Source organism: Mchenga conophoros, linkage group LG18, assembly GCF_057382185.1.
Source record: "Mchenga conophoros isolate Kocher_MC1m ecotype Shallow Benthic linkage group LG18, M_conophoros_male_GT1.1, whole genome shotgun sequence".
NCBI lineage: Eukaryota > Metazoa > Chordata > Actinopteri > Cichliformes > Cichlidae > Mchenga > Mchenga conophoros.
In genome coordinates, this window is record NC_140543.1 from 4288457 (window position 1) to 4316245 (window position 27789).

Here is a 27789-nt window from a genome sequence, read left to right on the forward strand (position 1 = left end):
CTGGGGGTTTGATTTCATCTCTTGTAACGATGCCACACACGTAGCATCCTGCAGCAGATACTCAAAACCAATATGACGTTGGGCAAATAACTCGCACAGCTTTGTATCTATAAATATTCTTTATACATTACATCCATGTTACAGTCAAAACAAATAGAAATACAGCCAACAGCAAAAGTCACATTCAAGTCATTTCTGTGCTGCGCATTGCAACGTCGACACCCAGCCTCCTAAGGCACCAAAAAAAGTAAATGACTCGTAGGTCAAGAACAGATTAGCCCATGGCCCAAACATCACAGGGCTCATGGAAGCTCAAAAGAATGGTTTACAGACAGGGAAAAACACAATTTCCAATAGCTATATTTATACTGGCACAAACCATCTGAGGATCAGTCCTTTGAGGCAAACACTGCCATGCTGAACAGATGTCACTTTGCCAGCTTATACCAGCACTGGAAATGTTATGAATGACAATGAAATCTAAAAAAGGGGGATCGGGGGGGGGGGGGGGGGGGGTCACGTTATGGCCCCATGTCATAATTTAAATTGTGTTTATGTACATTGGGTGTCTGCCCCTTCATCCCTGGGTCCAACCATTTCTGCTTACCCATTATGTTGAGTTCTATGTGGCACCTGGTGATTGGACGGGAGACTGATGGTAGCTCCTTTAAATTAGAGACCTATTAGGCTGACCTCTCTCCTCCTTCCTCCTAAGAATCGATAAGCATAGAAAGCCATTTCTATGGACATTATCTTGGACATTCCCTCCAGGAAGCATAGGTGTGGGAAGCATTTTTCTTTTTCTTTGGCCTCGTGCACACCCTGATATTGTCTACATTAATAGATAAATAAATCTCTTCTTTCTGGAGTGCAATTCTGCCGTGGCACTCTTCAGTCCTTTAGATTGGTGAAAAATGCTTCTTTTCACTTTTTATGCTACACCCATGATTCTTCTAGGACTGAGAGTAACATCATGGGGGCTCATCCAGGATTTGGACCTCTTATACCCAAAGCAAGAATCACATCCTTAACCAGCATTAAATGTTTGCTGGATCATTTTTTTCAATATCATTTTGACATCAGGTTTTTGTGCTCATATGAAATGTGTCATAATTCCTGCATCCCTGTCTGTCAAATCCTTTTATCGGCATAAAACATAAAGCAGGACATCTGGTTGTATAGTTACAAAGCTCAGAGACCCTGCTTAAAATTAAAAGCTATACATCATTCCTAAGTACAGCTCTGAACCTAGAACACTTTTGTGTTAGCAGTCCTGCAATGATGCATTAACAATATAACACTTTTGAATAATTCGTAATAACAGTAAATTGTAACACTGATTTTCAGCAGCTGACAGTGTGTCCAAAAATAGCCGACCCAAGAAGAAGAAAAAGAAATAAAGAGAGGGTGATGCCCATATGGCTCCCATATTGGAAGACTTGCTTCTCGAAAAAAGTTCATAAAATTCACTTTGTCTTCAGTCTGATCAACGCCTATTAGTTGATAATTTGGTCTATCTCAGCAATTTTTCCTCAAATTTTGAAGAAATTTGAGAAAACTGAGAAAAATGGAGGACAAAAGAATAAGTTGCAGAAAAAAATCTATATACAGCAGACGAACAGTATCTGAAAGCCAAAAACAGGGAGGAAAGGCTGAGGAATGAAAATTACACAAGAACTGGACTGGAAGTCAGTGGCATCAGTTCTTTTTGAGTTTTAAATGTAAAATGTTTGTTTCAAATCATTCAATATTTACAAGGGCGTCTATAGCCGTCTGGAAATCATGGTGGAGGCTCTGTCATAATTTGGGGCTGAATTTCAGCCGGTGTTCTTGGGGGATGTTTTCTAAATGTATAGAAGTCTACCATCAGATTTTAATTCACCATGAATGCCATCCACAAAGCTTCTGATCATTTTCAGACACACTGCCAACACTGTCAGTCATGGACTGACCTCCCCAGAGCCTTGACTTCAACATTATTGAAGCAACGTTGAATCATCAGAGTAAATGGAACAAAAAGACAGCCAACATCCAAAGAAGAACTTTGAATGGCTTTTCCAGAAGTCTGGAGAACTACTGCTGAATGCTCCTTAAAGAAATTACAAGAGGTAAGTAAGCTTGTCTAAGAAAGTTCTGGCTGTGTTGAAAAAGAAATGTCAAACCAATTATTGACTTTCAAGCTTGTTAGAATTGTAGAAAATATGTTTTGTTTTTTTGCCTTATATCCTGTATTTCCATCTATGTTTGCACTTATTTGAATAAATCGCTACACTTATTTCACATTTTCCTAACAAAACCTAATGAAATTAAGGGTGGCTTGAGACTATGACACCATACTGTCTCTATGCCACATTAGAGCAGAGATATATGAGAGCGAGAGAGAGAGAGAGGATATTGGCTGTGTACAGTATTCCTCAACCTTGAACAGGCAACCCTGTGATCCTACACCATGTCTGATGTTGTGCCTTAGATTTGTAATCTGGATAATCCCATCACTTCCTTCAATTCCACATGACATGAGTGCCACACAACAGTTTAAAAGGAAAACCACAAAAAAAAAAAGATTTATGTGAGGGTGGCTCATGTCTCTGTCACAAAATAAACAGTGTTATATCTCAGAGTAAAAACAAAGGCACCAACACAAAAATGTGAGTTACTGAAGGTATTAGATTGGTTTGAGGACCAGCCCCAGACAGCACACACAGTTCAAATAATTAAAAGTATTAAGTTACGGAAAAAAATCTGCAACAAAACAACTTTGCAGCACAGCTCAGACTGTAACTCCCAGATGTAACCCATCAGATGCTTCGTCTCTCCACAAATACTGCTTGGAGTTTATACCGATGTTACACGAATGACAACCTCTCCCGAATCACTGTCCTGGCTGAGGTTGTTTCGGGCTACCATTCTGTGGCAAAAGGGTGCCAAACACAGGCAAGTCCATGGATGTGATCCCAGCTGGGTCGGGTGTAAGGGGCCGCTGGGCCCAAAAGTGGCCAAAGGCAACCAAAGTGTCCTGGGGGCCAGCGAAGAGTGACCAGTGCTCGTGTCCTCCATGTCCTTGGTCTTGTCATAGCTTTGAACATCCCAGTGGAGGTTCACTGCTCGCCAGCGTAGAAACACGTTGTATACTGCTGCCCCCTCGTGGATGATCAAGCCTGTTATGATGACAGCAATTGACACATTTATAGGAATTTTGATTTTAGGCAGTTTGTCATGACCAACTTTCAGGAAATCTTTACTGTAAGGTTTTCTAAGTGCTTGAATTGAAGGCAACTCGATTTCTTTTCCAAGTAGTTGAAGACATTTCACCTCTCATCTGAAAGCTCTAGCAGCTGATGGGAAGTCCCACATATTCAAACTGTAGTGGTGTTGGTGCCTTGCTGACTGTCCTGAGTGCTGTCGATCTACCTGGTAATCATGTGAGCCATTATGGTCACGTGAGCCAAGGTGCGAATTCTTAAATGTCTTCACCAACTTAAAAAGTAGTCCAGTTGCCTTCAACTTGAGCACATAGAACTACCACGACCTGGATGACTGTTAACCTGCACAGACAGATATAAAATATTTTGCAAGTATTTTGTCTTTTTGTTTCCTCTTACATATTTCATCTTTCCTCACTTTAAAGTTGCCCTTCTCTCCTTCTCTTCCAACAACATCTATAAACTATTTGCTGAGAAAGCTGTTTTATTTTTTGTGTGTGGATCTAGAGTAACACCAAAGCCTTTGTTGATTTTAAAGGCTGAACGTGGCTTTTTATATGCATGTTAGAGGAAATCTGAAGGGAAATGGATTTTCTGTATGCTCCACTGACAAAAAACCCCAGTGGAGTGGTAGATGAGTGACAAATTTAGGGATACCCTGCCTCCCTAAATTGGAAAAATACATAAAAACCTTTTTAGTGTTTGTACTGTCTGCTCAGAAGGTGGTATTTTATGTTGTTGTTTTTTCTAGTGATTTATTGTGTAACCCAACCTAAGGTGGCTGTGACATTTCTTGACAACAGAGAGCGGTTGTCAAGAAATCAGTGTTGGAAAGGTTCAGTCTGCTAACATGGCTACAACAAAAGACTGAAGAGAAATACTCCCTTGGATATGCTCAGTACTATTATGAGATAGCATGAAACTGACTGTGAATGAATCAAAAACACAGGAGTGCATTATTTTCTTGGCACCATAAATTATAAAGAGGTCCAGCATTATTCTGAGAGATGAACTTTTAGACTGCTAATCTTAGAAACCTTTCATATTTGTGAAACTAATTTGTAGCACCGACTGCTAAAAAGATCATTTACAGTCATTTATGTCCTGCAAACCTGCAAGGGCGGAGCATCGACATTATCTCACCAGTCAAAACTGACACAAGTATGATGGCAAAAAACTGCATCGTATATAAACACATGATGACACAGTTTCAACGTACAACAGACCAAGAACAATCATTTAAACAACCCGTTCATGTGTCTGTGTTAGTTCTCTGTCATCCAGATCACCGTAGTCTTAAGGGCTTGAAAAAAGGAGACAACTGGACTGAACTGGTAACTGAAGAAGGCTCTTGGATGACTCCATTAAGCTACTGGGAAACTTCAGCAGCCTGCCTGATCTGAACCTAAACGGTCTTCTATTGTTGGACTTCTCTGCCAACCACCGATTGTCCATGACACACACCACAGTGACCAATTTTACAATCATATTATCAGACCTGCGCTCATGTATACGTACTGACACTCATTCAGTACAGTGACTCATGGTCTCCGCAGAAAGACACTGTCATTTTGAATCTCTTAGCGATTAAATGGCTTTCATGTCTTCCTCTTCTCACAAGCCTAAATGTTTTATTTCTTTCATTTTGTTTTTGTTTATGAAATGCTAATATAAAATAATTATTGAATAAAAACTTTATTTGTACTAAAGAAGTCCAAGAAAGACAGACACCAAGTCCCTGCACAACTTTTCATTTTGTAATTACTTTTCAGTACATGAAAAATTATTAAAGTTTTGGTACCACGATGCAATAAATAAGCAAACTAGAGATCTGCAGTGTGCAAGCTGTTATTTTTCTTTTCCCACGTATTGACTCATATTTCAGCACAGCACCTGTCCCATTTTCTGGTGTAGATGTGCATGTATCATATCCTATTTTGATATACCTTTATTAGTCCCACAAGGGGAAATTTCATATTATATCCTATTTTAGGAATTACTTTTCAACCAATTTAGATGTTGAGAAAAATATTATTTATAATCCTATTTGACAGAAAATCTTTAAGATGGCAAAGAAATATTTGCTAAAATACTGAACTGATCACTAAACTGTGGTTCCAAGGCTGTTCATACTTTAGTCGATAACCTCAAAGCACAATGCAGTATTTTTTTGCCCGAGATCATACACTGTCCGTGAAGTGTAAAGTGGATCTTGGAGTCTTAGGAAGGATTTATGGTCTGTCCAACGTGTATATTGGATGGTTGGATAACAAAAACCCAACAGCTCTGACTCATAGGGGGAATCATTTCTCAGACTTTCCACACTCACTTCACGTTGTGATCGTCCAGCTTTGCAGAGGTGAGAGGAGACCTGAGCACTGAGTACTGACTGTACTTTCTAGCTCTGTTGCCCTCAGCCAACCACCCCCTCACTCTGTCCTCAGAACAGCTAAACACGTTTAAGAGCATATCTGAGGAATGAGTTTATAAAGACACTGATTTTAAGCACTGAAATTTAGGCCTATGTTTAGGAATTTTTGTTATACAAGTACATTTGAGATCAAATGCTCTGCTTGAAACTAGAATGGTTGCCTTGTGGTGTCATGCCTTTGTCAAAAAGTCAGATACATCCACGTCTGAGTTTCAGGGAATTTCCTAAAAGTTACACATTGCCACGACAGAGAGTCAGCCACATCAACAAAGCACAGGTGTTTGGTGTGCAGCCGCATGCCCATTCTCACCTACACAGACCAGGTCCATGAAGCCATACATGCCGTAGCAGATCTGGAAGAGGACATCGCGACGCTGCCAGGTGGCCTGAGGGCTGAGCGCCGACCAGAGCAGCCAGGAGATGCTGGCTACAAGGAAGAGAGAGCCCAGGAACACCGCAATGATCTGCACCTTCTCCACCAGGGTAATGGTGATGGACTGCCACTGCACAAAGAACAGAGGCAATACATTAAATACACACTTTGACTTTAAAGACTTTGTTTATATTTTAGCAAGAGTTAAGATAAAGTAAGATCTTTATTTATCCCGTGGGAAATTCTTTTGTCATGACAACCTAATCAAAACAGTATTTTTGCTCCATGTCGGATCAATCTGCAGCACCACAAAATTCGGATGCCCGACCTGTGTTAATCAAATACATAAATAAAGGAGGGCCTTTCCACAGTATCATGTCAGTGTGACAAGGCAGTCCGAGTCCCATTTTTATGATTAAAAACAATGTTGGACTTATTAATGCATTATTGAATATATAATTATATCCATCCATCTGTTCATTCCATGCATCTGTCAATCAATCCGTCCATTTTCAGAAAGCAGCAGCCTAATCAGAGAAGCCCAGCCCTCCCTGTCCCACCTCTCGATGATATTAATCTCTTGGTCACTGCTCAAAGTTCAGTGTGAGGGTGGGACTGGAGCTCAACCAGTAAACTGTAGTGAAGCGAGTTCTTCTCACTCATCTGTCTACACTACAACAAACTAGTACAGTGTATATCTAAATAATATTAAACAATATAATAAGTTGTTAATTGTGCTAAAATAATTTTTAATTATTATTATTTTTTTTTTAGTTTGGGCAAAATGACTTGACTTGACCCTTAAATGTCTTACAATGGTTTTGTCCACCTCTTACCGTTCCCTAAAAGACATTGTTTTCTATATCTACCATACAGCGAAGCATAAACAGTCTGGATGTAAGCAGAACACATCTGTTTTTTTGTCACCTCATTTAAATAATCCTGGTAACAGGTACTAGACATAATAGTGCCCACTATCATGTCTGGGAGGAAGGTGATTTTTTCTTTTCCTTTTCTTTAAAAAATGGAAATAACACAGTGGTCTCACTGAAAGCTGAGTTTTCAAGGTATGTTATGGTGATGAGCACTCTGTAAAAACAAAAGAATCAATAGGAATACACTAATCATACACATTTCACTGCAGGTTGAGATGCGCTGAAGCGAAGTGTGTGTGTGTGTGTGTGTGTTGGCTTCAATGACTTGGTCTCTTAGAACAGCGGTCTCCAATCTTTTTTGCGCCACAGACCGGTTTATGCCCGACAATATTTTCATGGACCGGCCTTTAAGGTGTCGCGGATAAATACAACAAAATAAAACTAGTACCGGTACCGAAAAAAAGAAAATTTATTCATAACACACGTGAAAAGACCCAGGAAAACAGAGTAAACGATAAAAACGATAACAAAATAACGCTGAAAACCGATAAAAACCCTGAAAACCCTACATTTCACACCTGAGCCTCAACTCTCGCGGCCCGGTACCAAACGACTCACGGACCGGTACCGGTCCGAGGCCCGGGGGTTGGGGACCGCTGTCTTAGAATACATTTAGTTGTATCTGTGTTAAGGATCACCTTGTTTTATCCCCCCTCTCAGTCTTCTGACCGTCCATTTCGCCAAGAAACGCGTCTAAAGTTTATTTATACATAAGCATGAGGCCAGCAGGCATGAACCCTGTGGACACTGCTGCGAGGCAGAGAGATTATCCACTATGTGATTGGTGAACTCTGGCAGTTCTTTCAGCTCATATCCGGTTTCTATATTATTGCGGGTCAATACAACTATTCATACCACCAGAATACTCCCCACAGTCCGCCACTGAGCGCAGGGATAATTACTACACTCGTTTTATTTGGCGATAACAGAGGCGGAATTGCACAAAACCACCCTGTGAGGACCAAAAAACACAATGAGAAACCATTATCCCCCTAAATTGTGCTTTTATTTTAGACAACACTATGTTTTAAGCAGCAGTAGCTGTGAACAGTTCACCAACAACGATTTGAAAACAACACAGCAGTTTATGTTAGTTTATACAGCCTCGTGTGATTTTAAATGATGCCTAACAAAGAAATATTTTCATACAGCAGAAAAACGTGACGTCATGTTCTGTTCGAAACGAGAAGCCACAAAACGGAGCCGCGAAAACACCTCGAAAGATTTTAAGTTGTCTGGTTGTTGTACACAGAGTTTTTTCTTAGCCTTCCTTTTATTATACAACTATCAGTTAAGAAAAGCCTGAAAGGAAGCGAGAGAAGCGCGCAGAAAACCCTCCACCGAGATGGTAAACACTCAAATACTCCACTCACTAACTTGCTGCATATAACTACTTTTATTAAGTATAACAAAGCAGCTTCGAATGATATCAGTGCAGTGATGTGGGGAGGCTCACAAGACAGACCTGCTAAAAGTGACCTTAAATATGCATCATTATGCATCAGATTCAAACATGCATAACAGAATGCATCAGTGTCGCACTGTACTGCGCTACTTTAAATTGGTCATTTTGCATCTTTTCAAATTTTAACTGCTTTCAAATAGGCTGCACGCTTGAAAATAGCTTGGTGTTCATGCATTGTCAGTATGGTAATAATGCACTGGGGTTTGATCTCAGAGGGCATTTTTACATAACTTGGGACTTTAGGACTGCACCCTGTGCATGCGCAATCTGGTCCAGTCTCGGAAACTAAGCATTAGACTGATTTCACAGTTTTAAGCTCACATAGCCTACACACGTGTGCCACAGTCCTGCTAATATAAAAATCTATGTATCAAAATAAAAATGGGCCTCTTTATTCACCCTAAAGTCAGTGCTTTGCTTAGTAGAAAATAAAACTGCACCAAAATAAACCTGCTTTTTTTTTTTTTTTTTTTTTTACATGGTGCCACATTCCTGTTAATTAAAACATATTTGCATACAAATAAGGTGTGTAGTCAGGTGACTTTAGCTTGTCTCATTCAAGAAAAATATAACGTTTTTAACTCCATTCATTGCACCTGCATAATGGACATGACTAAATCTCGTTGCAAAGGACTCCGAAAAAATTCATGGATGTTTAACATTCCAATATTGTACACCGATTGTGTGTGCTAATGGAAAACTAAAGTGAAGTTTGAAGGGTTGCAGTTTTAAAACACGAGAATAAAGGTGGTGCACTAAAGCAAATGTAAAAGTGACTTCCACAGAGCCATTTAACAGTAGAAGGAGGGCTGGGGGTGGTCCAGAACGGCACAGAGAGGCAACACATAATACAAGAATAAAATACTCTGTAAAGTTACTCTGTAAAAAGCAAAATTCCTGCGTTTAAAAAATCTTGCTTGAGTAAAAACTTAAAAAATATTATCAGAGAAATAAAATAAGCCTGATTTTATTTATCCCAAAGGTTGGGAAACTACTGTCTTGATATTGTACAGATACAATTACAGATAATTACAGACACCAAAACATGAAAACCAATGTTGCTCAGTAAAGATAAAAAACATATGAATTTAAAATCTAAATATAGTATAATAAGGAGTTTAAATCTAAACTGAATACAGGTAATTTGGTGGTAAAGGTTTTCTTTAAGTGTCCTTGTGGGAGTATAGTGAAAAAAATGATGTAAGAAGATTTAAAATAAGTTAAAAACTGCAGTAGATGTTGTTAGGCAGTCATCTTTGTAGCAACATTCTTGGTAGTATTTGTGATTTGTTATTTATGTTTCTTTGAAGACACAAAGTAGGATGAAAAGACTGTCACTGAGCTGGAGTAAACTCCTGAGCAGGATACGAAAAGTAAGGAAAACACAAGAGGCACAAAATGTAATTAATGTGATGCAACTTCTGCTAAGTTATATATTTATATATATATTTTGTATACATATGTAAACAAAAACCTGAGTGAAAGAGCCTGTCATCTCCTCTGTCCAACAGGCTATAGCCAACCTAACTAGAAGGACCTACACATGGCTGGATAAACACATTAACCAAAACAGGACGAGGAACTCTGACAGACGACAATACAAAGAAATGACCAAACAGTTCAAGACTACCCTGAAAACATGCTACAAGAATGACAAAGTCTCCAAAAAGGAGATGAGGATGGCCAAGAAGCAGTGGAAGGAGGCCATGAAGAAAGTAAAAAAGGAGGACAAAAGGAGGGAAAAACTATGGAGCTCAATCAATAACAATAAGAAAACAGAAAATAGGAGAATGGAGAGGGAGATACCAGAAAGTACAGAATAAACTTTTGAATAAAAATACTTGGAAACAGAAGATTGTTGACAACGAGCAGATGACTGAAGCTGCACGATGCTCATTTCAGAAGAAAAGACTTAAGGCGGACTTTGTGGACAGAAACTAAAGCTCTGCTGAGCCTCAGCTGTGTGTTTGTTCAGTCTGCCAGTGACTCAACTCCCATCTGGAGCGAACAGATATGAAAAGGCCTGAATGTTCTTCAGTGAGAGAAACGATCCAGAATGCAGATATTTTAAGCCTCAGGAGTCTCTGTCTGTTCGGGCTTTTGAAAGAAAGAACGACTGCAGGAATCCTGATGCTCCAAAATGACAGCAGTGACGTGAAGTGGCACCAGAAACACACAGCAGGTTCATACTCAACGCTGCATCCATCTCAAGCTACCAAAAGCAGCCATCGCTGTCTCTGTTTTCATCAATAAAAAATTCTGTACTTGATTACTTTAAGAGAAGAGACATTTTCTTTAAGTTTAGCTGAGCAAAAAAAAAAAGAGCAATGGAGGCAAAAATATCTCAGTTATAGATTTCTATAATTCAGAAAGATCACAGCTGTCACTGGATACTGGTTACACATCTTTTCTCTTTTTTTTTTTTTTTGTGTCCCGTTTGGATCTTTAGCCATCAGAATTGTTGTCTTAAGGCCAAGAAAGATGCCAAGCGGATTTATTTTACCAAGTGGATCATCATGGCCTTGCCATATTGGTCCATTTGATTGACCTTGGTTATAATTATGCATTTATTTTATTTTCGGTTGCTACAAACGGGACAGACATGACTGGGGGATAGGACAGGGAGAAAGAATGAAAGAAAGAGAGGGAGAGAAAGAAAACCAGAGGGGAGAAGAGACGGTGAGAAGGGGGGGAAGAAAGAAAGAAAAACAAACAAAACACCTGGATCACCTGTATGGAGAAAAAAAAACTGAAGAGAAAGCAAACAAAAAAAGAGCAAAATAATAAATACAGCACCATCACAATAAACGAGCTAGCAGTAGATAACAGTAGATACTAAATAATAAACGATATTGTGCAGCACGCAAGACAGACAGCGCACAATGTGCTTTGAGGCAGCAGCCAAGAAAGCTGTAGTCCTTGTCTGTGAACACCCGTGTGTACACCTACACATCTTTTCTCTAATGTCACACCATCCGTTTGTTAACCAAGCTTTCTCTTAACAACTTCTACTCTGAAACCTATAGGTTCTCTTTATTATTGAGTGCTAAACTTTCTCTTAAAGCTAGCAATCTTGGTTAGCAAGTTGCATCCACACAGAGAATTAACTTCTTCTATAGTCTGTACCACGCAGCAAGATATGCTATTTATCAGACAGTGACACTGAAAATACAAAACACAAACACAGTTCAGAGGTTCAATTCAGCGACTCAAATAAGCAGAGATTAAGCCTACGAGATATCAATGGGCTACAGCCGCCCATATCAGCAGCACATCTGTCAATCAAAACAGCCACATTTCAACTATAGACCAAACTCTAAATGGGTTATTTAAAAAAATATCCTTGTACTGTTTTTATTTAAAAAGCACTGTTGTGGCACAGCACGAAGGTCCTGAGTTCAATTCCACCATCAGGCCGGGGTCTTTCTGTGTGGAGTTTGCATGTTCTCCCCGTGTTTGCGTGGGTTCCGTCCGGGTACTCCGGCTTCCTCCCACCGTCCAAAGACATGCAGCTTGTGGGGATAGGTTAACTGATTAATCCAAATTGCCCATAGGTGTTAATACGGAAGTGAATGTGAGCACAAATGGTTGTCTGTCTCTGTGTTAGCCCTGTGACAGACTGGCGACCTGTCCAGGGTGTACCCCGCCTCTAGCCCTATGACAGCTGGGATAGGCTCCAGCACCCCCCGTGACCCTGAAAAGGATAAGCGGAAGCGAATGGATGGATGGATGGATGTTTCTATAAAAGGGAAAATCAAAAGCATTTTTGGACCGTGCTGTGTTCAGTTCTGCTGTAAATTTTGACATTTTAATGTCAGCTCATCAAATATATGCTGACATGTTTCAGTCTAAGAACTAAAGTGGTAAAGCAACTGCTTATTACAGCCATCACTAGTGCTCAAGTCTTTCAAATTTCTAGCAATGTAACCGGAGTAAATCTTTTTGAGGGCTACTATTTCAAGTGGATACTGAGATTCAACTAAAGCTAGAAATGTTAATTATGTGCGTCTGTCTGGTGAGGCTGCATTACTTATTATTGACTTCAGCGACTACATCATTGTCATATTTAAACCCTCCATCCAACTTTTTAACTGCTTAATCATGGCAGGCCCGAGACAGATTACACCAGATCAAACCCAGGGTACACCTTCAAACCAAATGCCTTTTTGCTGTAACAGGTACTCCAGTTCTTTTATATTTCTTGGTTTAAGAATACCGACATTATATGTTTGCATTGCCTTCTCTGTTATTTCAGCCCTGACTGCAGCATTGTGTATTTCCAGCTATGGATCTGATGTGTCATTGTGGTTGAAGCTGTGTAACTGCTGCTAAAAAAATCCGTCTAGTTTATAATCTAAAGTTTTTGCAAAACAACTCTGCATCTGAAGGGTTAAATCCTACTTTGAAAAAGGTCAAGATTCATCCACTTATTTCTACTTTCTGTGCACAATGAGTCACTGAACTGCAATTAGAGGCGCTTATTTAAACGTCAGTACGGAGAAAGGTGTGCATCATCATCATCATAGGATAAGTGCACTTCCACATTTGGGTTCTGAGTATGACTTTAAGCCAACATTTTACAAGAGCAGCTCTAACAGACGCAGGTGGGTTTATCTGTTGTCAGCTTGCCAGTGAAATGGCTTTTTACCAGTTTGGCTCCGTGAGGCTGTTTTTACTCCAACTGAGAAGCTGTGAATATTTCTGAGCATAAATCCAACTGATGGGTCGATAACATCAGTGACTGTAAAAACAATTTCTAGTTAATGCCCCTATAATAATTTAGAGAGCATGCTTAGTGGGGGCAAATTGTAACCTCGACGGTAGTAAAAAGCAGTTAAAAAAAGGCGGACAGGAAACAAATGGCTGCAGTTTGGTGGCATGTGTCATTTTTAGCCTCTTAAAACTACAAATCTCAGAGAGCATTTTGTTTTGGAAAAAAGAGCACTCGCTTTTTCAATCATATCCATGTACACTGAATTGGCAGTTACCAAAAAAATCATCAGTTACTCCATAATGTGACTGTTTGGTATAATCATGCAGAGCAGCAAAGGACTGCTGAAGGTCTCCAAAACAGCTGCTGTTTTCAACGTTAATGGGGTAAAAAGAAAAAAAAAACATGACAGGATCTTTTAGCTCAAAATTGTATATTAAAAATAACAGTCATCGAAATGACCCTGAAACATCTGTTTTTTGATGTACTCTGTCCTTTCCACACAGTTTGCAAGTATGAAGACTGAAGAATCTCATTTAGAAAGTAGTGAAGTGGAATGACCTTATTAGACAGTTAAAATAAACCAGAAACCACCTTTTATGTGGTTTTTACCTCTGCCACAGAAAACCATGAAAAACCAATGTGAGATATTCTATTTGTTCAGTTCATGAATAGGATTTGGCCATATGTTTTTAACAAGACGTTAAGAATGACTTTGAAACTCATAAGGAAGTATACTTTGTGCATGCAGCACATATGTTGTCAAGAGTCTCCAGGGGAAAGAATATGGAGTTTAGAAAAACCAACAACCTTTGTATTTTGACCCGTATCATGTTCTTTTTCTTACCCTAACCTAACAGTTTTATTAACATGAGGCCGGGCATTGTCGAACAACAGAAAGAACCCAGGACTCACTGCACCCGCATGAGGTCTGACAGTGGGTCTAAGGTTTTCATGGCAGTCAGGTTGCTGTTTGAGCATAACACTGTCCATGGCTTCTCCAGATCCTTTTTATGTCTGTCACATATGCTCACACTGAACCTGCTTTCATCTGTAAAAAGCACAGGGATTTACCAACTCTAGTATTCAACTGGCATTCACAAATGCCTACCTGTGCAACCTCTACAGGGCCCAGGCATTGCCAGTTGACTCAAGGCACTTTAAATTGTAAGGCGAAGACTCTACAGGGGTCTCGAACTCAAGTCCTCAAGGGCCGCTGTCCTGAAACTTTTCCATATGTCCTTGCTGCAACACACCTGAAGACGATTTGTAGGTTATTAGCAAGACTATAGAACTTGAATGCATGCTGAGGTGGCAACAGGGACACATGGAAAAATTTCAGGACACTGGACCTCAAGGACTGGCGTTTGAGACCTTTCCTCACCAATAATATAAAGAAAACAGAGAAAACCCCCAAAATCATATGATTCCCCTTTGAGCAAGCTATTAAGTAGTGACACTGACCTAGCCAAATGCTAAAACTAGTGAAACCATCAGAAAAGATGAGGAGGGACAAAGCGTCAGTGGCCTCCACCTATTAAACCAGTCTTGCTTTGGCGGTTGTGTCATTGTTGCCCCTGTTTTTAATTTAACATCAAAGCAGCTGAAACTGATTAACAACCCTTAACTGACCAGATCAGACAAGATTGTTTTGTTTTTGTTTGTTGTTTTGAGCAGTGTACGCAAGTGGTCTGATAAAAAAAAAAAATGAATTCAGGAAAACCAAAATAATTGGAAGTACTTGACCAAGAATGAAAAAAAGGAAAATTCACATGATGAAACAGCACTCTGCTCTCCTACGCTACTAGCTTATCCCAGCCTACACTAAGCATAGAGCAGGGTACCATGGAAAAGTTGGCAGGGCAAACACAGAGAAACAGACAACCATTTATACTTATATTCACACCTCAGGCCAAAAAAAGAATAACCAATTAACATGTATGTCTTTGGACTGAGGGAAGAAACTACTTGGAGAGAAGCCACACAGGCACAGGGAGAACATGCAAACGCCACACCCTCCAGCAGGTTTAAACCCAGGCTTGCTGTAAGCAAGTCCTAAGCACTGCCCCACTGAACAGCCCTTTCACAAATACATATCAAATTTATTTAAAATGTCACAACACAAAATGTATGCAGTCAGAGTGTAATTATTTATTTATGTGGTCAGCTAACATCTTCCATATCTCCATTGTATATAATGACTGCCACTTTTCCTGAACCTTAACTAAGCAGTTTTAGTTGCACAAATCTACCCAAACCTTAATCATAGAGGTAGAAGTTTAGAAAAGGCAAACAAATCTATTTTGTCATTCCATTTGGAGGACTTTGTATTATTTTTCATAACAAGTAACTGACTCACAAACAGTTAGTGCCTTTCCTAAAAGCCCCTTAAACCCCTTTTGGGTTGTGTGTGTTAAATTTAAAAGTTTTAAAGACACTAAACAACAAAACCAAACAAAAGCCTAGAAAAATAACTCAATTTAATCTGTTTGTTAAATAATCCATGGTTGGACCTTTCATGGCTTTAATTATGCATTTCTCTATTGAGTTATTTTAAAAGTTGTTACTGCTATCATAATAAAGAGAGAACAGTTAAGTCTGAAAGTGAGGCAACCTTCAGCAGAGGGTAAATACTCTGCCTTTCAGCAGTATTATACCTGCCATGGTCTCTTCAGATTGATGGCGATCACCTGGAAACGGTAGCAGCACAGCTCGCAGGTCCAGCAGCCCCGTTCGCTGATCCACTTCAGCAGGCACTGCTGGTGGGTATACCGCACTGAGCCGTCACACCTGCATGGGTTCAACAAGTCCCCCTGGAGACCAGAGAGAGGGCAAAGGTCAAACGTAAACAGAGATAAATTTTAAGGGAGGGGACAAACTGACACAAATACACAAATACAGTTTAGACCAGAGCTGTCAAATTCATTTTACATCGAGGGCCACGCACAACACGCAAGGTCCCTGGACCTTATGTTTGACACCACTGGTTTATATGTTAAATGATTGAGGATGGATTAAAAATCATTCCAATCATGTCAAGGAGATAGTTTAGCTTATCCAGCTGTAGCTTGAAACTAACTACTAAATAGCTAGACTATCTTCATGACGACTGATGCAGAGATGATTTCTGATTAGTCTAGCCTCAATTGTTCATCAATAATACTCACAGTGAAAGAAAAAGCAAGTGCAAGTTCCAAGAGCAACTGTTTATTTACTGTCACTTCCATGCCATGGGCAGCTTGAGGTCCTTTGTCACTTTTTTGAGTTTTATCACCCGTCTCCAAGGTAAATGGGGAAGAGTCTGAAGAAGTTAAAGGTCTGATTAAACTTAAATACCATTTGTAGGCATTTCAGTCTAAAGCAGCTTAGACCGAGTGCAAATTCTAGGAGCAACTGCTGATACCTGTGCTAAAATACTACAGTTTTTGCTGGAGCATTGACTTTAAATGCTATATCCAAAGTTTCATCCTACCAAGCTATAAAGTATGATAAAACTTTGAGACCTTTCTCATTACTTGTGCAGTACTCACTGGTGCACCAGGCACACACAATTTTTGTGATTTCGTCCTGTTTATTAGGACTTTACATCCTCAAACCTCTGCTTAGATATCTGTTATTGCACGGCATCTTTAAGCATGTTAGCATCAGCAAAAACAAATGTGAGGATCAGTGCATAAACTCTAATACACCTCTTCTTTGTAGTTGTGTGACATCACCTTTAATTTTCTTGGTTAGTTATCATGAGTAATGAAACATTTTCAATCTCTGAAATATCATTCTGTGACATCACTGGTAAGAGATGCCACATGATGGCATAACATCATTCCCTAATGATGTTGCCTATTTGAGGTTGAGGCAAGAGGCCCACAGCCTACTGACTGCCTAGCAACAGGTAAAAAGCCCCAAATTTGAACATGCTTCTGCATCCGACCTGAAATCTAACACAAATCTAATTACTCACCAGCAGGGGTCAACTCCTGTGATTGCAAAAACAAGTCATATCTGTTCCACTGACATCCCAAGGACTCACTGACCACTGAGAGATTTCAAAGACAGTCCAAAAGATCAGTGTATCTGATGTCATCCAAAAGTTGGCAATGATTGATGATTGGATCGTTGGCTGCACCAATGACGGCATGCTCATTAGCTAACAACTTGTGCCTTTTCAGCAAACCCTGGAAAATCTTCCTTTCTGATTCGAGTAATGACCATAATTTATTTTTACTAAAAAATATACCATTATGTTTCATTTATATGATTCAAAAACGATGACTGAGCCAATAACGCAACAGGAAAATGTTTACTGAGATCGCAGCCAAAGAGCTATTGTTTGATAGACTTTTATTCATCTGGATAAAAGTTGTATAGCCCATGGAGTCTTCCCTTAAGGCAAGCGGGTTTTAGTATTCAAACCTGGAAGCTATGTTCATATACAAAGTGACTTTATCCATTAGTCTGTGGTTGCAGATAATGAAACTGATAGAGCACTTTTCTCTCCTTCTTTGTACAAGGTTCACGATATGAACTTGTGTTTCACAATCACTCTGCAAACCCTGCATATGGTAATGCAAAAGCAGCAAACAAAACCTGGAGCTATACTTGCTTGACATTCATATCTTGTCTCGTGTTTTATCGTTTTGGCTACTCTCTGTAGTACCAGTGATAAATTAAACTTCAGACTCTTTTCAGGAACGGAGAGAAACTATCTGCTTTCGGTTTAATATTGGAGCTGTCTATCCAATATTAATCTTCTATCCATTTCATGGTCCATGTGTCATCTTTCCTATCATCCAAAAATTCTTGTTTTCAGGCCTCAGTTTGGCCTTTTATCCCAACATGTCATACATCAAAGAAAACACACGGCTTGTTCACCAGAGGCCCTTACCAGCATCGCTCAGATCAATGACCATTTCTCAAAGCTACAACACTTACGGATATTAACGGTGGGATGCAGCCTGACATTAATCATTACAGCCGCATCTATTTGTTCCGATGGGTTCTTTTCTTTTTTCTTCCTCTAGGCATTCCTCAAGCAGCCATTACTGCAGCTTTGACCTGCTGGCTGGGCTGTGAGTGGCATATTAATAGTATATTAAGGTCAGTGGTCAGAGAGCTCATTTTTCATCATGTCATATTAACCTTGTGGGTTTAAAAGGACCTCGGAGGCTTTCGCTTGAATGAACTGATGCAGGTCAGCTATGCACTGAAGCAGAGATTGATAAAGCCAACTTCAAGGATAATTTGAATAAGTCAGAGAATTCTCTAAAGGGGCTCTCTGAAAACAGTGCACTTATTTTAGTAACACAAGGTCGTTCCATTGAGAAGTACACAAGGTCAGAAAATAATGTAAACTATTTGTGTATTTCTTTTCCAGCTGAACATTAAAGAAACATCTATAAAGAGACGATCGTTAATGATGAGCATTGATAACATTTTATTGATTTTCCTTATCATTCCCTTCTTCCTTATTAATTCCTGATCAAGTTTCTCTGTGGGAAACTTGCACAGGTGTTCAGCATCAGTGTTGCGATTTATCAACAACTCACATATTAGTGAATCTGAACTGACTGAAGAAATAGAGCAGAAAAAGGGACTCAGTTTATGAAAAGCTCCATGGTCATGAATATGGGTGTCTGGGTCAACCGATACTGGGCTTGGTGACTAATAATGGCATATTGATAAGCAATCAATTCACCTGTGTTCTAATCTCGGGGCATGCCAGTGTCACAGCAGTCCACACTGTGCCTTAATGCACCGGCAATAACAATATTGCAGGGTCTGACATAACCACTGGTTTGGCACCAGTAAAAAAATTGTGTTGGGCGAGTTGATCAGCCAGCTGCTGTTCGGGATTATTTTTCCACCAACTGAAATTAACCTTCACTTAATAGTATTTTCATAGAAAAGTACAATTAAAATCTTTCATCAAGCCACCTATTCATGTAGTTTAAACATGAAAAAGTAACCTTGAGGTGCTCCCGTCCTCTTTGTTCTGCAGAACAGTAGCACAACTGAATTAATAAGATGTTAAAATGTCTATATGCAGATTAAATGCATTATTAGGTTTTTTAAATCATTTGGCAGCATTTGTTGGAGGCTGGCATTAACCACCCTATCGCTCTCTAGAATTAACACCTTTATGTTATGCTGAGTTTGAAGTTGTGTAGCAGTAGTGATCTTTGTGTTTTTCTTTTGTTTCCACTTTCTGAATAATTTCCCCTTTATACTTTCATTTTCATTTTGGGTCAAGGATCAAAAACTAGATGGTTGGATTCCGGACCAAATGTTGCTTTCTGTTAAAATAGCCTCGTTCACATTGATAAATGATGAGTTGGGACTGACAGCCCTATTTCACCGATGCCATAACCACAACGCCCAAGGACACTTTGTAGTGCACACTAGCAGCTTTGACAAAACGACACTGTTTTATGTTGAGGGAAGGAAAACGGCCTGGTTGTCAGTGGTTGATATTTATCTGTTTTGGCCCATCCTTTTGCACTGTCAAATATCCTGATGAGAGTTAAGCTTTAAAGCATTTTTATTGTATGATAAAAATTGCAATACAAATTTTCTGTCTGCAGACACAGAGAGAGGAAGTAAACAAGCAGGAAAATATCAGTACTGGGATCTGATACTGGTTAAATTTGTGTTTGTTTTGCATTCAGAAATAAAATTTCACTGGTGCACAATAAACTTACACTTCATTGTTTTACAACGCACAACAAATGAGAATCATGACAGTATTGATAAGAGGAACTGACAAGCTCACACTTACCCCAGAGCAGATTTGGAAGTATATGATCAAGTGTAAAAATCACGTCTCATATTTTGACTTTATCAAATAGCAGTCCATTTCAACAAACTATTACCACTGACCATGAAAACTGATTCATTGGAAATGGAGTGTGACAAAATTTGAAAATAAAAGCATATTGATTACAGTGTTGAGTTTTACTTGCTGTGTGAGTACAAAACGTACACAGAAAATGCAAAGAAAGAGTTACTTAGTGTCAGCAATCAATATAAGCATATAAAAATAATCTATAATAATTTATAAAATAATGTAATAATGCATCAACATCTTGCTTAGCCTGCTGACTACCAGCTGCAAAATCAATTAAATCTCGGGGAGCTGGTTTATCTTAGCGGATTCAAGATCATTTTAAATGACCTGGAAGCTGCTTCTGCAGACTTACTGCTTCCCCTGTTGGACCTGAGCTAGGTTCACTTATTCTCATATTTCACATTTTCTTAGTTTTGAAGTTTATCATTTTGTGATATCTCTTTGTTGCACACATTTGTGTGCACTGCTGTTTGTTTATTTTTGTGTGTGTATTATAATTGAATGTAACTGAGCTGACAGAGCTACCTATTTTGACCTGGACACCAACAACATCTCAAGAGTCTGACTTTCCAGGATAAATAACAATAAATTGTATATGAGATTTTAAATAAAATGCTCAGCATAATCGGTAATCCATAAAGGACTCGTATATTTTGCTTCTGTGTGCACCTCTGTCTATTATTATTACCATGGGGAGGATAACAGCGTGAGAAAAATTGAGCAGTCACAAATGAAACTATATGAAAAATAAAGCCCACACAGCAGCGCGGGGTGTTCAATCACAAAAAACGATTTAATGTCAAAGTCATCATTAAGGCCTTTAGGGGCTGAAGTGCTCAGTGTGTATATACAGCAGAGTTCAAGTTTTAGGAGCAAAGAGTTTATATCTCCCACTCTGGGTGGATGTTTTATTGCCTCAATACCCACATATCTGAAAGAGGAAGTGTTGCACTTTGTCTAAGTGTACATCCACAGCACTAGATGTCTGTGATAGTGCTGCTGTGTTCAACTGTACAAACTAGTGTGTATTAATCCACACTGAGGTGTGTATACAATGTAAAACTTGCTTAATGTTGTATTTTTTTCCAATGAGTTGGTGGTTAAATGAGTTATAATAGTTGGCAATGAGCACCTGGGTAATTTCCAGATGAGGAAATGTCAGGGTGATGCAGGGGAAGGTCTGCTCAGCTGAGAGGGCCCTTACAGCGCGTTTGAGTGGGCTGAGAAAAACAATTGTTAAGAACTAGATCTGTTTCACAAATAATGCCAGGCTTCTTTGATTATACTCTTCACAGCCTCAAATGCCAGTAAATACTGCGTGGCATAAACAATTCCTTGTTCTCCTTCTTTAGATTTGTAATGATAAGGTATTCAGCTCGAGATATGTTTAAAAAAACATGAGGCTTTTTTAATCAGAGCCTCTTTGAATCCTCTCTGTCTGAGGCTTTTTTAAAGCATCTTAGCTTTGGTGTGAAAGACCTCATTACAGATGTAGATCTTGTAATTCTGCTCTGAACCGAGAAACAGGAAGATTTTTCTTAAGAGACATTGGATTATATGATTAAAGCTTTGATACATATAAGCTTGGGGAATAAACACGTTTTTAGCTGGATGAGTGGATTTACCTGATGAGTGAAGATATTTTTGCTATCATGGCCGCTCCTAATCATGTCTGTGTGGTATAGTCTTGCTATTAAATGGTCCTCGAGTTATGATTAATTTGTCAAAAAAACAAACAAACAACAAAATCCAACTTCATTGCAAATTTTCACTCTAACCCTTCAACCATATTGCAAGCTCTGCGTTAGACAATGTATTTCTTATGTAGCTGGACCTTGTGTTAGTAGCTAAACATTTAGAGTAAACCTTGAAGGGGGCTATTTTTTTTCTTACTCTCTGCCATATTCATACTGTTACAATGGTGGGTGCTAATATTAAAAAAAAAAACATGTCCAAAAGTTTGAATAAGGAAGTAAGCACATCAGTGCAAATACACCCCCCAAAGTCAGAAGCTCAAAACAAAAGCTCTAAACACCGTTTTTTCACCTTTGCTGATGTCAGTGAGAGCAGATATGCCTAATGAAGGTAATCTATAGCACTGCTTTGATTGTCTGAGTGAGACCCAGTATAAAACAAATAAAAAGCCACTCTAGTACATTCCAAGAATACACTTTTGGAGTTGGGAATGAACACAATATGCTTCACATTAGAAAATCGTTATTTAAACCATGATAAGAAAAACAGCAATGTTCTCATGTCATTCATGGCACTCTTATAGCTTTTTAGTGCGGCTTTTAAGAAACACTTTCATAATCAAATGGTGTTTACAGTGCAGATGAAAGCTCCAAATAAACAAGTTCATGTCACTGACGATGCCACCTCAAGGCCTGCGTATACACTTGTTGTGCAGACAGGCAAATGCAAATGTAACATTTAAAATAAATGGAAAATCGAGGGCTTTTTATTCAGTTGTTCTGGGGAGCTCAAGTAAACAGTCTGATGATTGTTAAAGAGTAAACAATGCAACAAAGTTTCTTTAAAAAGGCAGTAAATGAATCTAGAGCTTGTGAAAGAACTGCCATAATAAAAGATATAAAACTGCTCAAGGCCTAAAGCTTTATTTGCTCTGGAGCTTTTCACAGGAACACTCGATCTTTAGACTGAGGAATAAGCAATGGAGGAAAAATCTCCAGAAAACTTTAGTGAGTAGACCAAAGGTAAAGAATTTCAGTAATTTGCAATACAACAGCTATAACTCCCTTTAAGGTTTTATCTAGTTTTCCACTACTTTGGTTTGATAATTGTGTTTATATATCATAGGCCAACCCTGATTGGCTCTTGTTTCCCGCTCTGCAGTCCTCTTTTAAACTATACACTCATCAAATTCTATAATTTTAGTCCACCTAACAGCCCTTTGGGGCACCCTTTACCCACTGACGATTGTTATGACATGTGGTTTAAAGCTCCAGAAAAATCCCATGTAGCAGCAGCACCTGTCAACTGCTGTTTGAGTGAAATATCAAGCAGATCTATTAAACAAACAAATGAGAAGTTCTCAGTGTGTTCAATACATCTGCTGGTGGATTAGCCCGAAAGCTGCAGAAAATGTGTAAAATTAGACCCCAAGTTGTGGTTGTTTTTTTTCAGCTCCTCTTTCCAAAATTAAGATAAACTACAATCATTAGCCTGGACTGTTGAATGAACAAAATAGCACTGGTTTCTGAAAGGAAGGTGGTATGGAAGATGTCAGAGTATGGCTTAAACCAATCAATCCAAAGACCGGAAGAGGATTTTTATGGTGTTTACGGCACATTTTCACTCTATCTGCCGAGACATGAATATTTAAAATGTTAAATGTCTGTTTTGCAATTTGCTTGATAACTGGTGAGTTTGCCCAGCCTGTGGCCGTGTATCAAAATCAAATATCAGTCTGGACCCGGGGGCAGCATTATTAGATTAACTCTGCTAATAGGCTGTAGCCCACGTTCAGAAGACAGGATATTCACTTAGGCATTTACTGCCCTTACTCCCCTCTTCCCTTAAGCTCCAGCAGGGATGTATCGTCCCTCATCAGCCATCACTGTCACGAGCCCAAAAGGCCTGCAGAGTGTCAGGTTTCAGAGCCAGTAGGACAATGTCCATTTGTCCCTGCAGGTCCACATCAGTCCATTCACCTCCAGTAAAACATGCAGACAGTTAGACTGATGCATCGCTTCAGGGAAAATATTTATTATTAATGGCCTATGATTCAGTCACTGTCATCCCCCTCTGTTACGATGAAGGAGCTGCAGTTTTCTGTGTACGGGTGGAAGGACTCACCAGTTTAATCTTAGTTTCATCTATAACAGGAGCTTCACTTAAACAATAATAAAATGTAATGTAATATTATACTGGACTTCATTCATGATCTACATGCTGCCTCCACCCTTACAAAAATAATGCTCAGCATGTTTATCTTTTATCTGCTTTTATTTCTCAGTTTATTGTGTTTTAATGCATTTCTACAACCCATTTAAAGCACTGCTAATTTATTTGAGTGTTTGAAAGGCACTTTATACACAAACAGGATGTAAATAGTTTTGGAGCATCTAGCATCTCCTTCAAGAAAGCTGCTCTGAAATGAAGACTTTGATTTCTTAGTGTGTTTGTAAAGGAAGCAGCTAAACACAAAAACTGATTAATAGAAATGTTATTTGGATAAATTAGAGATTATTGACATGTGGCAGAAAGGTGTACTTAGCTGCTAACAATCCAAAATGCTAAACACTTTGAGTCCTTATGGAGGGATCTACCATCTTCTCTGCACTTTGAACAGTTTTCATTTAACCTTCCTGTTACAAAAATACAATAACAGAACTTTAGCCTCTGAACCTGGAACTTTTTATCATCCATTTTTCGTACTTTGGACCCTGCTCAGGATCTTGCATGAAGATCTGTTGATCTTTATTTTTGTAAACAAATAAAAGTTTGCTATTCTGTTGACTGTTTACTAAAATTCAGCCTTTCTGTCTGTATGTTTGGTTGATTTTTATTTATTTGTTATTGATAAAAATCATGGGTTGTGGGCTTGCACTATTTTGGCTTCTGAAATGAGGCATGTCTGAAAATAAACCAACCAGTGGAAATCTATGACATAGTACTAGCAATGTTTAGTCAATGTTCTTGTCTAGATGCACAAATTTGATTTACTTGAATAACTAAAGGTGTCCCAGAGGCTTCCATTTGAGGACATATTTTGTTTTATAATTTTAGAAGTTATCTTAATACTACAATAAAAATTATATTTCAGCAAGAATACATCTCTTTGCTGATGAGACTGTCATTTAAATTACACAAGTATTAGGGTATATGGATAAATGACAAGCTTTTCTTTATTGTACAAGTTGGCACTCTTATTAGAAAATACAATTTATAGATTTTGTTTTAATTGTTGAAAAAACTAACGTGGAAGCTATTTTGAGGATTGATGGTGATATTTGGTGATATAATGTATGTTCAAGCCACCTCCTCACTTTTATTGAACATTGATTCAGCATATTGCTCATCTGTACTTCTTTATTTATACAGATTTATTAGAGAAACAAAATCACCACTCACCACTGCATTCTTTAATCCTGGACATCAGTGACCACAGAGGAAACAGCACCGGTGTGTGTCTGTGTGTGCACGTGTGTGTGTGTCTAAACAGTTGCTTCTGATGTGCTGATGTTTTTGACAGATTTGGAGATTTCAAAACAGGATCTCACCAAACACCTTGGAAATGAAATACTTGCAGAAAGAACCAAACTTAAACATGCTTACATCTGTCTCTGGATTTAAAGGTGCCATGTAGTGAATGTCTGCATATCATGCATTTCATGTTGTACTTATTGCATTTTTAATACAATATGTTTATATTTTGTATGCCTGTCCTTTTTTCCTTGTGAACATTTTATCTCAGTGGGATTTCCTTATTAGATAAATAAATAAATAAAATTAACCCACACATTATCAACATCGTGTTGCCAGTACCACAACAGAGACACATTTTCCTCTAACTAAAGTGTGTGTGTGTATATAAGTACACACACTTTACAGTTATGTTTTTAAGCCTGTAATTCCAGTCAGTGGGATGAATAGTAAGGCTGGGATCCTTCATCCATAAAGGGATGAATTATTCAGTCTCAGTATGTAAAAACTTTAGTTTATTACTTGGTAAAAAGATAAATATTGGCAGCTTCTGACTTCATGTTATAACACAAACAACATTATGTAGGAACAGCTGTGTGCAGGCATTATAGACATGGGGGAAGTGGCATGTGGTTGGGTCAGTGTGATTTCAGGATTTTTTTGTTTTTTTAAACAGAACTGCAACAAGACACTGGGTTGTGTTTAGAAACTGCTTCAACTGCTTCAGCAGTACCAGTCTCATGACCTCAAGACTCCTTTCTAAGGCTACCTGTGCCTGAATTTTGTCACCTGCACTAAAAGTATAACAGTAGATATTGATGCTCACTGAATCTACTATAGCATTGCAGTATAAATGTGCTCTGAAAGCTACTGGAGTTAAGTTATACATCTATTACACCCTCAAAGGGCAAATATTATATAAGAGTTTGTGTTGGTGGGTACAAAATTTGTAAATGATAAATAAATGCCATGGTGGCTTTATCGGTTTTACATATATCATGTAGTCAAAATGTTAAAAGAAAAATGCTTTCTCCAAGTATATGTATGAGGAGCTGGCAGTGAAAATGGTTATGTTGCAACAGGTGTCTCACTGCAGTGGCCCCAGAGGACATCCAGTGCACACATTTAATAAAGAGCAGTGTTTGATGCCCTGATCAGGAATTAATCCTTTACTACTAAACACAGTAAGATCTGACAATTATTAACAAATACATTATAATATATAAAATCTTATACGTCACAATGCAGCTGTACTTTATGAGTTATGATACATTAATTAGTTAATTCATTAGAATGTAATAACTTAATGGAAATTAAATGGAAATTGACATTAATTAACTATGGGATTTAATTAATTACGATATGATTTTTTTTTGTATCCACCGGTAAGTCAGTTGATGAATGGTAAAATATGACTGGCTCTTGAGGACTTCTAAAGAAGTACTTGTGCTCAGCTTTGGAATTGCTGCCCTTGGTGATTTCAGCACCACGGACAGCAGCAGGTCCGGCGTTACTGAACAAAACCTTTCCCTGTAACATCTCAGAGAATTAAAAAGCTCACACACTTTAAGCTTTCGGATTCTCTCTCTCTCTCTCTGTGTGTGTGTGTGTGTGTGTGTGTGTGTGTGTGTGTGTTTCTTTCTGATTGGCTCTCTGCGCTACTGAAATCCGTCCAACCAGGCCAGCCAGCAGGATATGAACTCAGCAGGTTTACCTAATTTTAATTAGAAGAGTTGCTACATTCAGCCAATCAGGGTCAAGCATTGCGAGGACCGAGCCCTCACCTTCAGTTTAATTCAACTTCGACCACTCACAAAACCGGGGCTGTTAATCTGCCAACACTACAAACACATTTGGTAACACAATCTTGGACACACATTGGTTGGCATCAGTAAGCTAAAAACCACATGTACCTGCTCTGCGCCTTGGAAGCAGATCCTGCAGCTGGGAGTGGGGATGCAGGTTTCGCTGCTGCAGTTTGAATGCATTGTCTGAGCCTTGCAAGAGCTCCCCCCGACAGCCCCGTCCTCACTGGAAAAATTCCCCTCGTTGTTCTCCACAGTGAATTTCTCTGTGTCACCCCCACACGCGTCCCTGCAGCTCCGGCCCTCCCGGCAGCCCTCTGCCCCCTCTCCCTCCTCTCCTCCCAAGGCTTCGTCCTCATCGTCGGGGTGCGGACGTCCTTGGAAGCCGTGAGGTTCGCTTTCCTCCCAGGTGTGGCGGTGAGGTATGGTGGTACCTCCACTCGCCTCCCCACACGCGGGACCCGCCTCTCCCTCCTCTGTGCTCATAATAAAATGAAAAGTCGAAAATAAATTGCATAGATGCCGCCCGACACGCTCACACAGTATCCACCACCACTGCGACGCAGGGACGCGATGCAGCCTTCAGGCTCCTTGATTACGGCGCTCTCGGCGAAAATAACTCCGCTCCGTGGCTTCCGAACCGAGCCGTGCACCTCCTGTAACGGAACCTACAGCGTGACAGCCTGGCAGAGCTGCAGTTGAGCCGCAGGAAGCTCACGATGCTGCTGCGGACCGTCGCTCGGCTGGAACCGCCTCATGCGCTCCGGAGACCCGGGGAGCATTTCCAAGCAGCCTCCATGCATCGCAACGAGACTCAGCCGTCCTGAAGCACCCAAATCCCCCTCTACCCTTC

The 27789-nt window shown here is 39.4% G+C and overlaps 1 protein-coding gene and 1 long non-coding RNA gene across 2 annotated transcripts; one reads left to right on the top strand and one right to left on the bottom strand.

The window, feature by feature from the left end:
- Positions 1-128: 128 nt before the first annotated feature.
- On the bottom strand, positions 129-27773 carry marchf11 (membrane-associated ring finger (C3HC4) 11). The gene is made up of 4 exons (XM_085255536.1): positions 27045-27773; positions 15776-15931; positions 5945-6137; positions 129-3158 (listed from the first exon to the last, which is right to left on the bottom strand). The coding sequence occupies exons 1-4, from the start codon at positions 27420-27422 to the stop codon at positions 2836-2838; spliced, it is 1050 nt and encodes a 349-aa protein (XP_085111662.1). The 5' UTR covers positions 27423-27773; the 3' UTR covers positions 129-2835.
- On the top strand, positions 8132-10661 carry LOC146552919 (uncharacterized). The gene is made up of 3 exons (XR_014889544.1): positions 8132-8290; positions 9718-9780; positions 9919-10661. It is a non-coding gene; the product is annotated as an uncharacterized LOC146552919 (long non-coding RNA).
- Positions 27774-27789: the final 16 nt, after the last annotated feature.

Coding starts and splice junctions, on each gene's coding strand:
- marchf11 (XM_085255536.1), bottom strand. CDS start 27,422: ATGAGCACAGAGGAGGGAGAGGCGGGTCCCGCGTGTGGGGAGGCGAGT. Junction 15,932..27,044: donor GCTTCCAAGGCGCAGAGCAG/GTACATGTGGTT, acceptor TCTGGTCTCCAG/GGGGACTTGTTGAACCCATG. Junction 3,159..5,944: donor CATGGACCTGGTCTGTGTAG/GTGAGAATGGGC, acceptor TCATCATAACAG/GCTTGATCATCCACGAGGGG.